The sequence below is a fragment of the Chelonia mydas genome, chromosome 12, assembly GCF_015237465.2.
Source record: "Chelonia mydas isolate rCheMyd1 chromosome 12, rCheMyd1.pri.v2, whole genome shotgun sequence".
Taxonomy (NCBI): Eukaryota; Metazoa; Chordata; order Testudines; family Cheloniidae; genus Chelonia; species Chelonia mydas.
In genome coordinates, this window is record NC_051252.2 from 40136367 (window position 1) to 40151043 (window position 14677).

General features: G+C 40.7%; 1 protein-coding gene across 7 annotated transcripts in view; it reads left to right on the forward strand.

The window, feature by feature from the left end:
- The window catches only part of NFAT5 (nuclear factor of activated T cells 5), a 152879-nt gene that overhangs the window by 125127 nt on the left and 13075 nt on the right, over window positions 1–14677 (forward strand). For all 7 annotated transcript variants that reach the window (XM_037877569.2, XM_043526020.1, XM_037877568.2 and 4 more), the window contains 2 exons: window positions 6513–6661; window positions 8638–11059. In XM_037877569.2, coding sequence (XP_037733497.1) covers window positions 6513–6661; window positions 8638–11059 — 2571 coding nt within the window. The remainder of the gene's footprint in view (window positions 1–6512; window positions 6662–8637; window positions 11060–14677) is intronic.

Here is a 14677-nt window from a genome sequence, read left to right on the forward strand (position 1 = left end):
CAGTTTTGAAGTGGGAGGTGTATTTAAATTGTACGTATTGGAACATAGTAAAGGGGGGGGGGGCATTTCTTATTCATTTGTTAAAACTAGTGTGCCAAGGTTAATAGAAATTTCCGTAACCTGCTCTGATAAAGACAGTTTGAAAGGAGAGCAGATTAAACAATGTGATCACAAGTTTGATAGGAATCCATAGCTCCAGGTTAAAATGACAAAGCTGATATTTAAAGTTAATAGTTTTACATTTGGGCCTTGGCAGTTGATGTGCTTAGAAACCAAATGGACCCTTTTGACCAATCAGCAAGGATAGAACAATATGTAATGGGGTTTAAACTTGCAGGGAAAATGTAGGGAAAGACTTTGAAGAACCTTTATGACAATCAGGATCTGGTTGAAAATTTGAAAGTGGAAGGCAGCTTGGCTGAAAATGATCATGAAATGGTAGAGTTCATGATTCTAAGGAGTAATAGGAAGGAAAACCGAATACAGACAGTGGACTTAAAGAAGGCAGGCTTTAGCAAACTCAGGGCATTGGTAGGTAAGATCCCGTGAGAAGCAATTCTAAGGGGAAAAAAAGAGTTCAGGAGAGTTGGCAGTTTTTTAAAGAGACGCTATTAAGGGCACAAGAACAAACTATCCCACTGAATCGGAAAGATAAGAATTACTGCAAGAGACCACCCTGGCTTAACCAGGAGATCATCAACAACACTGAAACTCAGAGTCATACAAAAAGTGGAAACTAGGTCAAATTATGAAGGATGAATACAAAAAAGCAATGCAAGCATGCAGTAACAAAATGAGAAAGGTCAAGGCAAAAATTAGATTAAACTAGTTAGGAATGTAAAGGGTAATAAGAAAATATTTCACAAATATATAGGAAGCAAGAGGATGACCCAGGACACGGTGGGCCCATTACTCAGTGAGGAGAGAGAGACAATAACAGAAAACACAGCAGTGGCTGAAGTGTTAAATGCTTTTTTTTGTTTCAGTTTTTGCCAAAAACGTTAGCAATGATAGGATGACTGACATAGTGAACATCAATGTAAATGGGGTAGGGTCTCAGGAAAAGAACAAATTAAGAATTATTTAGGGAAGTCCTACACTACTGCTTAAATCAATCTAATTTACTTTGCTCAGGGATGTGAAAAAAGCCACCCCCCTGAGCAACGTGAGTTACAGAGACCTAAGTGCTGTCCATACTGGCGCTATATCGCCGGGAGACGCTCTCCAGCTGACAAAGCTTCCGCCTCTCGTGGAGGCAGAGTAATTATACCAACAGGAGAGTGCTCTCCCATCCACATAGAGCGTCTTCACTAGACCTGCTGCAGTTGCGCAAATGTAGCACTTCTAGTGTAGACCTGCCCTTAGATAAGTTAGATGTCTTCAAGTTGACAAGGCCTGATGAAATATATCCTAGAATAGTTATGGAACTGGTTCAAGAGATCTCTGAGCCATTAGTGATTATTTTTGAGAACTCCTGGAAGACAGGAGAGATCCCAGCAGACTGGATAAGGGACAAATATAGTATCTATCTATAAAAAGGGGAATAAGGACAACCCAGGAAATTATAGACCAGGTAGCTTAAGTTCGGTATACAGAAAGATAATGTAGCAGATAATCAAACAATCTTTTTATAAGCACCTAGAAGAAAATAAGGTAGTAATTAACAGTCAACATGGATTTGACAAGAACAAATCATGTCAAACCAACCTAATATCCTCCTTTGACAGGATAACAAGCTTTCTTGTTGAGGAGGAAGTAGTAGATGTAATATGTCAACTTTAGTGAGGCTTTTGTTACTGTCTTACCTTCTCATAAACAATCTAGAGAAGTACAGCCTTGATGAACATACTATAAGATGAGTGCACAACTGGTTGGAAAGTAGTTGTCAGTGGTTGACTATCAAGCTAGAAGAGCATAGTGAGTGGGGTACTGCAGGGCTCTGTCATGGGTCCGGTTCTATTCGGTATCTTCATAATGATTTGGATAATGACATAGAGATAAAGTTCACTGATGATACTAAACTGGGAGGGTTGCAAGTGCTTTGAAGGACAGGAGTAGAATTCAAAATGAACTTAATAAACTGAAGAAATGGTCTGAATTAGGATGAAATTTAATAACAAATGCAGAGTACTATATTTAGGAAGGAATAATCAGTTGCACAAATGGGAAGGAGGACTTTAGAAAAGGATCCGGGGGTTACTGTGGATCACAAACTAAATATGAGTCAACAATGTAATGCTATTGGAAAAAAAATAAAATAAAAGCAAACATCATTCTAGGCTGTATTAGCAGGAGTGTTGTAAGCGAGATACAAAGTAATTCTTCTGCTCTACTCAGCACTGATAAGGCTTCAAATGGAGTACTGTGTCCTGTTCTGGGTAACACGCTTCAGGAAAGATGTGGACAGATTGGAGAAAGTCCACAGGAGAGCAACAAAAATGACTAAAGGTCTAGAAAACATGACCTACAAGGAAAAATTGAAAAAATTGGGTTTGTTTAGTCTGGAGAAGAGAAGACTGAGTGGGGACATGATGATAGTTTTCAAGTATGTAAAAGGTTTTTATAAAGAGAAGGGTGATAAATTGTTCTCCTTAACCACTGAGGGCAGGATAAGAAATGGTCTTAAATTGCAGCAAAAGAAATTTAGGTTAGACATTAGGAAATACTTCCTAACTATCAGGGGTAGTTAAGCACTGAAACAGTTTACCTAGGGAGGTTGGGAAATCATTGTCATTAGAGATTTTTAAGAATAGGTTAGACAAACACCTGTTAGGAATGGTCTAGAAAATACTTAGTCATTCCTCAGTGCAGGGGACTAGACTAGATGATCTATTGAGGTGCCTTCCAGTCCTACGTTTCTGTGATTCCAGGTTTTTTTGTTCTGGCTCCACAAGAGAGAGAGGAGCCAAAAAAAAGGTCTAATTCATCACCTATGGCTAAGTTCCCTCTAAGCTGCGCAGTTGCGCAGCAGCCTATTAAGCGCTGCGCAGGGGAGAGATGCCTCTCCCCCAGCCCTGGATCTGCTGTAGCGGAGAGAGGCGCCTCTCCCTGCGAGCCCCAGCCCAGTCCTGGACGTGCTGCGGCCAGGGGGGTAGTCCTCTCTCCCCGCTGTAGCCCTGGGGTAGCCTACACCCCAAACTCCTCCTCCCTGGCCCCACCCCAGAGCCTACACCCCCAGCTGGAGTCCTGACCCCCCACGCCCTAAACCTCTGTCCCAGCCCTGAGCTCCCTCCACACTCTGAACCCCTCGGCCCCACCTCCGCCACATGAATTTTGTTATGTTCACCAATATGGAGGTGATGTGCAAACTATTTCATAAACTGGGCCATCCCTAAATAACACACAGCTGTCTAAGGCATGAGAAATAAACAAAAAAAACCCAACCCCCCAAAAGTTCACCTCTCCAGGGGCTCTTCAAAAGCACTTGACTCACTTGCCCTGGGTGTTTCCTATCAGCAAGCAAATTTCCTCTCAGTTTGGCTGTCTCAGGCCCTAGCTATTCAGGTTCCTCCAGCCCTGAGGGAGGGGTGCATTTTCTGTAGTTTGAGCAGCCCTGGATTGAAGCTACTTTTCCTTTGAGTCCTTAGTCCTTGACCGTAACCCTATCCTTATTGAATTTGATTGACAGCTTAAGCAGTTGTATGCCCAACGCAGTCCATTAACCCCTTTCTGGGGTTTTTGGTTTATAGACCCTAAAACCCACTTCCAACTCAGGATTCTTCTCTGTAGTCTAGAGCTGTGATCTGTGTCTAGGTAGCATTCAGACTGGATCACCCCAGAATGCATTGCACATCAGTTACAGGGAATGGTACAAATGACTTGAAGAAATGGTTGCCGAATTGTTTGTGTACATGGGGTGCTGCTATTGTCACCCTACACCGAGAAGGCTGATGACATAGTGGAAAAAACACCTGCACCCAGTTTAAACTAACACTTCAACCATTGCGATACAAACAATGCAAAAAGTCCTAGTATGGATGTATTCATTGTGGCTACATGCAGAAGCTTGGTACTGTAGACGGGATGGGTAAACTTTGTTTTAGTGCAGGAAGGGGCAAAGGCCCTGAAGTTCTATAATCTGCGTACAGCAATCCTATGCAGTGTGTATTCATATTCTAAAAAGTAGCAACATCATACTTTCTTCTATTGAGGTTGTTAAATATTCTTCCTCTGTTAAATCATTAACCCTCTGCTTATGCAAAACATCTTTCTTGCGCTCTCAATGCAAAGGACCTGAGAAAAAACTTTCTTATAAATCCAAGTGGCCATTAATGTCTTGAACATGTCAATTCACTGAGTCCATGATTTTTATTTATACCCTTCTCTCTCCCCTTTGTGATGTATCCTGGCTATTTAAATCCTCTTACTTGCTACTAATCTTTGCAGTTATTGTTCTCTGTAAGTGGCATCCCTGCCAAATGGAGTGGGCTGATGCAGTCAGGGACAAATCCACTGAGCTTTCCACATAATGTTATATAACTAGCTGCCAGGCTTTGCCATGCTCATCACTGAAGGCTTTACTGTTTCTCACAGATATTTATGCACATTACCCATGGGATTCTTTCCATTCCAAAGTTAACCTTTCCATTTATTGAAAAAGAAAAACATGAAATCCACAGTTCTAACATTTTGAAAGAGTGCTGGAGTTCTGACCCATGTCAGTGCTGTGCAGAAGACCAACTTTCAAGATATAACTAGAGTTTAATCTTGGGGCATCCTTTAAAACTTGGAAAGGGTGTTCATGTGTGTGGTCCCACAAGATTTGGGACTCTGGCTAAAGAACTGCTCTATATCTGACATTGCCTCCATAATACTAAATTTATTCTGAAATTGTTGGTGATGGTGTCGGTCTCCAGATACTGTGCTACATAACTACCTAAATAGTGCGGTATTGGTTGAGACAGTACGAATGTAAAGAAATACTGGAGCTAAGCATAAAGAAATATTGTGATATTTTACTACTTTTTCTGAGTGCTCCCAATTTCTTCTGTTGGTTTCCAGCCAAATTTTGTTGAAAAGTTCAAGAAATATACCTTTGATTGTGAACCAACATACCATTGTTTGTGTTTAACCCATACATCATTGGGATTTAGAATTACCTTTGTACTAACATGGTTGTTGATCTGCCATTTCTTCAAAAATGCATTAAGAACTTTTCATTGTTCCTGAGAAGCACAAGACTAAAGTTGAAAGATAAGTTTCTAAATCCTGCCTTTATATCATAAAGAAATCCTGATCACAGATAGTTATGTTTAAATGCTATATCTCTATCAAATTGGCCAAAACACGTAGCTATTCTGAGATGAAAATAATGTTTTGAAACTCTTGTCTCACTTAAACCGTATTCCCTGCTAACTGGCCAATATGTAAATCCTGTGGTTTAAGTTTCCGGAGACATTCCAAAACTGAGCAGACGGAAAGAGGGAGGAGAGCTTATTTGGCTATTTATACACTATGTTTAACTAGTGGCTGAGGATTTATTATTCAAGATACAAAATGTTCTTTTGGGAGAGAACCTCTGATCTTTTGCAGAGTAAGTGTACTACGAACATGGAGTAGGACATGAAAGCATTGTCCAGGGCACTTTGCAGAGGCTCTTCATAGTCAGTATTGTGCTGTGTGTACATTACAAACAGGAAAATTGTTTCATAGCCTTGATTTTGGGTCTGGGATGATAAGAAATGCAAAAGATAACAGCCCTTTGATAAAAAGATTAGCACTTCATTGAATTCAGGCTTCATATATTTTACTTCTTGGTCTGAGACTTGCAGTTTCAGCAAACTTTTGAAATTAAGTAATTCCCTTTTATTCACATCCAAAACCATCAGTTCGTGTTAGGCACAATTTGCAACTAGATTAGAAAGGATTTAGGATTGAAAAAATGTCATTCCTCAAGAAGCTGCCCTCTAAGTTTAGAAACATTTAGATGACAAATTGGATCTTATTTACGTACTGCATCATAAAGCTGATATATAGATTGGGTCAAGATTTTTGTTTTATAGTGCTTCATCCCAATGAAGACTTAACCGAACTGCTTTGTGAACTTGCCATTGTGAAAACATATCCTGAAACCGGATTGTTTCATATTCCGATCTCAAATGCAATACAGTTATTGCAATCTGGAAAATCATTTCTTGAGCCTAGAAGTTCATAATTTAGACAATTTAAGTATGGGTATGCTTGGCTATGCTGGTCTAGAAATGTACTCTTGCGTGAAATGCAAAGTATAGCATTGCTGTTTGTTTAAAATCCTGTTTATCTGACACTACAGTTGTTTGATTTATTGGGTTCAATGTGTGTTCCAAGATCGTTTCAAGGTTTCTGATTTTTATAGTGATCTCGCTCCTTTTAGTATGCCATCTCTTGTGAGGAGGAAAGTTTATAGCATCCCAGCAAAACTGCACTGGAAAAGAGCCATCATCTCCCCAGTAGTCTGCAACTAAGGAATCAGTACATTGATTTTAGAGGCTATAATGCAGGATAACATTTTATCAACTCTTTATGTTTTGCAGCAGTGGCAGCCACTGGCTGTAACCTGGATAAAGTAAATATTCTCCCTAGTGCCTTGATAACTCCACTTATGCCAACCAGTGTGATTAAGAATGAAGATGTGGCTCCAATGGAAGTTACAGCTGAAAAAAGATCTCCCACTATTTTCAAGGTAAGTTAAATTGTGAGCCCACTATGCTGACTATCCAAGCTTCGGGCATGTCAGACTATTTCCTGGTAGTGTGCAGCAGAGGAGAGAAATAGGAGAGTGGTGAAAACTTCATAGCTCAAATCCAGACAAACCTGTAATCCAGACATGCACATAAAGCAGAGTGATTCCCTTAAAAGTCATCAACAGGAGCTCTTACTCCTGCACTTGTCCACAGTGAAACAGATTGTGGAGCAGCACAGGTGTACAAGTTCTATCAGTAGCTTGCTGGCCCAAAGTCTCTGTTCTCCTTTTGCACTGTGTTCAGTCATAAAATCAAACACAGCCAACCTCCAGAAAGCTACTAATAGTGACCTGCCCTGAGCAGCAGCCTGTTCTGTTGACTTGGGAGAATGAGGAGGAGCAAAAAGGAAAAAAGCAATAAATACACAGAGTGGGGGGAGAAAAAAAACCTACAGATAGGAAAACATGAGAAACCAGACAGAGTAAAGGAAAAAATTATGACCCAGTGCCAATACAGATGCATGTGGAGGAGATAGTTATCAGTTTATCACTTAAGAAAAAAGTTGGGTAACCATGACCAATGGCTTATTTAGGATGCTTTGTTTGGGATGCCTTTTGGTTCTTTTCTAGGACAGTGGGAAATTTTCCTCCTAGAGTAATCTACATTCCCCAACTACATGCAGGCAGGTTCATTTGTAAGGTATGAGTATCCGCTTTTGAGTCTCAAAACTGGACAACATAGCCAAATGAGAAATGCACATAACGAAGACAAAGTAAGTAAAAGATAAGGAAAACAGCTGAGGAAGGGAAGCACTGCTACAGGAAATTTGTTGGTATAACACAAAGCTGGAGAATAGCTGAAAAACGTTAGTAGTATCACCATTGTATGGCTGCTTCTCTGTTATACAGCAGCACAATGAATACAGAACAGTTTTATTTATTTGCACGACAGTCAGTGAAAGAAGGAACAGTCAGGATAAAGCCAGGACAAACATACATGCAAACCGATGACTTCATGGAGACTCGAGAAAAAGAAAATACTGCAAGCCATTCTACATTGCAGCTATTTATTAAGTGACCTCAACAAACTCAAAATGTTCATATAGTTTAGGCACTCAATTCCACTTTTAGGCAACTTTATAAAAGTGACTAGATTTTCAAAGATGCTAAGTATCCACTATTCCCGCTGAAACCCAGGTGTGTTGTGCAGTGCTGCTCATCAGCTAAGAAAATCAGGTCAACTTTTACAGAATTGCATAAATATGCAATTGTCTAAACTTTTTGCACCCAAGTTTGAAACTGTTGACCTATGTGTCTATGAAATGAATGCTACCACTTCCTGCTAAGAATTTAGACTACCTCCCACAAAGAAAAAAACTAAGACATGCTTCCCCCCAGTCAGAACAAAAATCAGCTTAAAAGTTAAGGGTTGCAAACCCATTTCTCATACTGAATTAGCCTATCAACTTTTACTGTCAGTGGCTCAAAAATAAAAACTGAGCAAGTTATTTTATCCTACATCTGGCTTATAGCTTCACAAATAGGAGTTTCCCACACTGATGCACATAAACCTTGCTTGCTATACTGGATCACACTACTCATGAAGTCCAGTGTTTTGTCTACAATAGTCCACTATCTGATGCTTCAGAGAAAAGTGAATAAACCCCCACTTAATATATCTAGCCAATTCTGCAGAGTATATGCGTGAAAATCCCTTCCGGGTCCCATTCAGCATCAGTTTATGCAGTGAAACAGAAGGTTTGATCATCCTTATTTTAGCATCATAATAACAAATATTATTGGTTAAAATTTTGCATCCCCTCTTAAAATCGGCTACAGTATTTTACTGATCTCTTGTGGCAGTGCAAGTCATCTTATTAACTATAACCACATCTTAAGGCATCACTGAAGGTTTCTAAGTATGACCCGAGTAATCCTACACGCTTCTTAATGTGTACTGCTTTTTTTTCCACCAGGCTACAAAGGTGGTTGGACCAACTCAACAAACATTAGAAAATATGTCCAGCATATCAGGAAATGCAACCTTTTCAACTGCTTCTTCTCATTTACCTTCTGAGAGTGAAAAACAACATCAGATACAGCCTAAAGTGTATAATCCAGAGACTCTGACTACTATCCAAACACAGGACATTTCACAGCCTGGTAGCTTTCCAGCTGTCTCTGCTCCCAGCCAACTGCAGAATAGTGATGCACTATTGCAGCAAGCTACACAGTTCCAGACTAGAGAGTCCCAATCCAGAGAGGTGTTACCATCAGACAGCACTGTAGTTACTCTGTCACAGTTAACTGAGGCTTCGCAGCAACAGCAGTCAACACTGTCAGAACCAGCACAGACACTACAGCAACAGATTTCATCAAGTATTTTCTCACCTGCAAACAGTGTGAGTCAGCTACAGAACACTATACAGCAACTGCAAGCTGGAAATTTTCCAACCAGTACTGCCAGTGGAAGCAGTGGAAATGTTGATTTGGTCCAGCAAGTCTTAGAAGCTGAACAGCAGTTATCTTCGGTGTTGTTTTCTGGGTCAGATAGTAGTGAGGATGTTCAGGAGCAACTCAGTGCAGACATTTTTCAGCAGGTTAGTCAAATCCAAAACAGTGTGAATCCTGGGATGTTTTCCTCGTCAGAGACAGCAGTCCATTCCAGGCAAGAGAGTCTTTTGTCTGGAAGAGCTGAAAATGTCCATCCACAGCCTGAGAGCTCATTGTCCAATCAGCAGCAGCAGCAGGCAATGGAGACTTCTGCAGCAATGGTGATTGGAATGCAGCAAAGTATGTGCCAGGCTGCAACACAGATGCAATCTGATCTTTTCTCCTCAGCAGCTTCAGGAAATGGAAACCTCCAGCAGTCCCCTGTTTACCAGCAAGCTTCCCACTTGCTAAGTGGGCTATCAACAAGTGAAGACATGCAGATGCAATGTGAGTTATTCTCCTCATCTTCTGGTGTTTCTGGAAATGAAACAACTACTACTGCTCAGCAGCAAGTCTCGACCAATGGCTCTACCATGTTTCAGACCTCGAGTTCTGCAGATGGAGAAGAAGCTTCAGGACAGAATAAACAGCTGCAAAACAATGTGTTTCAGACCATGGTTCAGATGCAACACAGTGGGGAAAGTCAGCCTCAAGTTAACCTTTTTTCATCTACAGAAAACATGATGGCCGTTCAGGCAGGTGGAACTCAACAGCAGGGAGGTGGACTGTTCCAGCAAGGTGGGGAAATTATGTCTATTCAGTCAGGAAGTTTCATGCAGCAGTCCCCACATTCACAGGCTCAACTTTTTCACTCTCAGAATCCCATTGCTGATGATCAAAATATATCCCAGGAAACACAAGGGTCTATTTTTCGTAGTCCAAATTCCATTGTCCACAATCAGACCACTTCCTCTTCCTCGGACCAATTGCAGCCTCCAATGTTCCACTCCCAGAACGCCATGGGTGTATTGCAGAGCTCTTCTGTACCTCAAGACCAGCAATCAGCCAACATGTTCCTTTCCCAGAATTCAATGAACAACCCTGTAACTCAAGAAGAACAGATGTCATTCTTCACAACACAGAATTCCATTACTCCACTTCAGACAGCCACAAACACAGAGCAGCAAACTTCTTTCCAGCAGCAGGCACAGATACCCCACATTCAAAACCCTATGATTCCCCAAGATCAGCCCCAAGCTCAGCCCACTCAGCAGGGTTTGTTTCAGCCACAAGTATCACTAGGCTCCCTCCAATCTAGTACAATGCCCCAGAACCAACAAGGGGCTATCTTCCAGTCTCAACACTCAATGGTTGCTATTCAGAGTAGCCCTCCATCCCAAGAACAGCAGCAGCAGAACATGATGTTCAGTACTCAAAATACAAGTACAATTGCTTCTCAGAAGCAGACTATGCTTTTCAACCCAAATCAAAATCCAATCACTAATCAGGAGCAGCAGAACCAATCTCTTTTTCATGCACAATCCAATATGACGCCAATGAATCAAGATCAACAGCCCATGCAGTTCCAGAGTCAAACAACAGTGACTCCACTTCAGAATCCTGGGTCCAGCCAGACAGAGACACAGCAGCCCACCATGTTTCATAACTCACCCCAGATTCAGTTGGTTCAAGGATCACCAGGTTCTCAAGAGCAGCAAGTCACCCTCTTCATCTCTTCAGCTTCCATGTCTGCCTTGCAGAATAGCATGAGCCAGCAAGAGCTGCAGCAGTCTCCCATCTACTCTTCTCAGAACAATATGACAGGTATTCAAGGAGCTGCTTCTCCTGCACAGCAACAATCTTCTTTGTTTCACAATACAGCAGGAAGTGCTATCAACCAACTGCAGAATTCTCCTGCTTCATCTCAACAGACTTCAGGAATATTCCTATTTGGGATTCAAAATAGTAAGTATTAAAAATCCTTGATTCTAATATTATGGTTTAGAAAAACAGCTACTTTGGAGGCTGCCAAATTACTTGTGTTTGTACAGCTCTGTAGAGGTGTAAAGTGGTAATGGTTACAGTCCTTTTGTTGAAAGTGTTAGTCATTAAAGACAAGAAAGACGTAAATTACGCCCATGCCTTTTGAGAAACTTCTGTCACCTTCAATGGAACATGCAAAAAATGTACATGTGTATAAGCCAATACAGTTGCATTTCTGTTGGATATACACCATTTATCCCAAAATACTAAAGATTATCTATGAAACCATGGTGGTTGGAAAGGAAATTTTGTGCTCAATGTGAAAAGTGAAATTGGTGCTCAGAGTTAGACTTTATAGAAGAGGATCTGTTCTAAATAATTAATTCATGCTTAGTACTTATATAGAGGTAATAAAAGGATGTGTTTAAAAAAGTCAGTGAAGTTATTTTTAAAAATAAAGAGCTCGTTAGTACCCCGTATTTTCTGCTTGTGAAGGTACTTCTCTCAATCTTCTTTTTAATAAGATAAACAAACCCTCAAATTATTTTTGTGGTGATTTTCTGTGCTCTCTCCAGTTTTTCAATGTCCTTTTAAAAATATAGACACCAGAATTGTCCCCAGTACTCAGATATCAGTTTTGCCAATGCCACGTACAGAGGTAAAACTGACCCCTCTACTCGTACTTATTACTCCCCTGTTTATACATCCAGCAAATTTAATTAGCCCCTTTTGGTCACAGCATCACACTAGGAGTTCATGTTGAATAGCACTGAGTTAGGTACCTATCCCTATGGAACCTCCTAGAAACAGCCCTATTCAGAGATGATTCCCCATTGATGACTACTTTCTGAGATCTGTCAGTTAGGTTTGAATGTTCCTTTAACAATTCTGAACTTTCACCTTGAAGTTTGCAGTATTTTCTTCTTCTCTCTCACCCCATTACAAAAATAATTAGTCTTCAGATTTTACCTCAATGGGATATTCAACATTTTTCACTCCTCGTGTGTGCCAGTCCCTTTACTTCCATTTTTTGAACACTCACTATTAAAAGTAAAGAAAGTAGAAGAATAAAAACGATGTTTCCAAACACATGGAAAACTAGTTATTCTGAATGATGCCAAAATTTGTTCTGAGAGAGAAGTATCACTGTATTACGTATTTCCAAAAATAAGCTTGCCTCACTCAGTGCATAGGAGGGATAGTGATAAGAATCTTAAAGTTAAGTGTAAAAGGAGACAGATGTTTGATTTTCCTATATAGAGTTTGCTTTTTAAATAGTGGTTCTTACCTATGATACCTTTGCTGATATGTGTTACGCTGTTTATCCTTTTGAGGCCTTGATTGTTACAGTCCTGCTAATTTCAGAGTGGTAGCCATGTTAGTCTATATTAGCAAAAACAACAAGGAGTCCTTGTGGCACCTTAGAGACTTAACAAATTTATTTGGGCATAAGGTTTCGTGGGCTATAGTCCACTTCATCAGATGCATGGAGTGAAAAATACAGTAAGCAGGTATAAATATACAGCACATGAAAAGATGGGCATTGCCTTACCAAGTGGGGGGTCAGTGCTAACGAGGCCAATTCAATCAGGGTGGATGTGGCCCATTCCCAACCGTTGACAAGAAGGTGTGAGTATCAACAGAGGGAAAATTATTTTTTGTCATGACCCAGCCACTCTGTCTTTATTCAGGCCTAATTTGATGGTGTCAAGTTTGCAAATTAATTCCAGTTCTGCAGTTTCTCGCTGAAGTCTGTTTTTGAAGGTTTTTTTTGTTGAAGAATGGCCACTTTTAAGTCTTTTGTTGAATGTCCGGGGAGATTGAAGTGCTCTCCTACTGGTTTTTGAATGTTCCAATTCTTGATGTCTGATTTGTGTCCATTTATTCTTTTGCGTAGAGACTGTCCGGTTTGGCCAGTGTACATGGCAGAGGGGCATTGCCGGCACATATCACATTGGTAGATGTGCAGGTGAATGAGCCCCTGATGGTGTGGCTGATGTGGTTAGGTCCTAGGATGGTGTCCCTTGAATAGATATGCGGACAGAGTTGGCAATGGGGTTTGTTGCAGGGATTGGTTCCTGGGTTAATGTTTCTGTAGTGTTCAGAAACAGTGGATAAATGGCACAACTGATGTATTTAAACAACACACATCTGGTTCTGCATGTAGCCTAGTCATAGTAAGTTATACTGGTGTTAGCTAGTATTTGCTAGCATAAATTTCCTACCATGCAGTCTTCAGTGTTTCTTCAGACTTCCTTTCTGTTATGTAGTGTTACCTTAAATCAATCTCTCTCTCGTGTGTGTGTGTGTGTGTGTGTGTGTATATATATATGTGTGTGTGTGTGTGTGTATATATATGTGTGTGTATATATATATATAAAATCTCGCTAGCAAATACCAACTAACTAATATATATTAAGTATTTAATTGCTCTGCAGTATGCTTTTCTCTAAAGCAGTTTGTGAAATTAAAATGAATACCTCTCAGGAAAAAGTACTGTGTTTTGTTGAGAACCTTGGTAGTGCTGATCCTGCTGTGAGTTTCCCCCACTGATTTCATTAGCAGGAACAAAAAGAAAAGGAGTACTTGTGGCACTAGACTAAAGACTAAACTAGACTAGGCATTAGACTAGAGACTAAACAAATTTATTTGAGCATAAGCTTTCGTGAGCTACAGCTCACTTCATCGGATGCATTGAGTGAAAAATACAGTCGGGAGATTTTATATACACAGAGAACATGAAACAGTGGGTGTTTCATGTTCTCTGTGTACAATGGGTGTTTCATGTTCTCTGTGTATATAAAATCTCCTGACCGTATTTTCCACTGTATGCGTCCGATGAAGTGAGCTGTAGCTCACAAAAGCTTACGCTCAAATAAATTTGTTTCGTCTCTAAGGTGCCACAAGTCCTCCTTTTCCTTTTGCAGATACAGACTAACACGGCTGCTACTCTGAAACCTGTCATAAGCAGGAACAGGACTGGCCACTATGCTATTTCTGTTATTTTTTTAGATTCTATTCTCTTTTTCCATAATAAAATAACCAATTAAAATCCTTCAGCAATAGCTGATCGTCTTATCTAAACTGGGAAAATGAGTTACACTTGTCCATGATAGGAATTTTTTTCTAAACAAATGATAGCTAGCATTTTATAGTCATAGTGTAAGCTGGGCAAGTTGTAGTTTTAACATGTTAGCTGGTCACGGTGAACAAAATTCTGCAGCCACTACTTCTCCCTGATGAGCTGCATGACTTGGGCCTGCAGTGCTTGATGCATCCAGTGACTCTGGTGGTGCTGCTGGGCCATACTTCTCCCTCTGGGCTCAGTCCCGTAGCATTATTGTGCACCAAATAAGCTGTCACGGCCAGGTTGTGGGTAGACAAACCTGGTGGTCAGAGCCGGAGTCCAGACTCATGAGACAGGAATCAAGAGTCAGCTTAGTCAGGATACCGGGAGATCAGAAGCAAGAGACAAACTTGAGATCAGGACCCCGAGTTGGGAATCGGGGTCAGGCCGGGTCAGAATACCAGGAGTCACAGCCAGGAGACAAACTGGAGATCAGAATCACATATCAGATGCCAGGAGTCATGCTGGGTCAG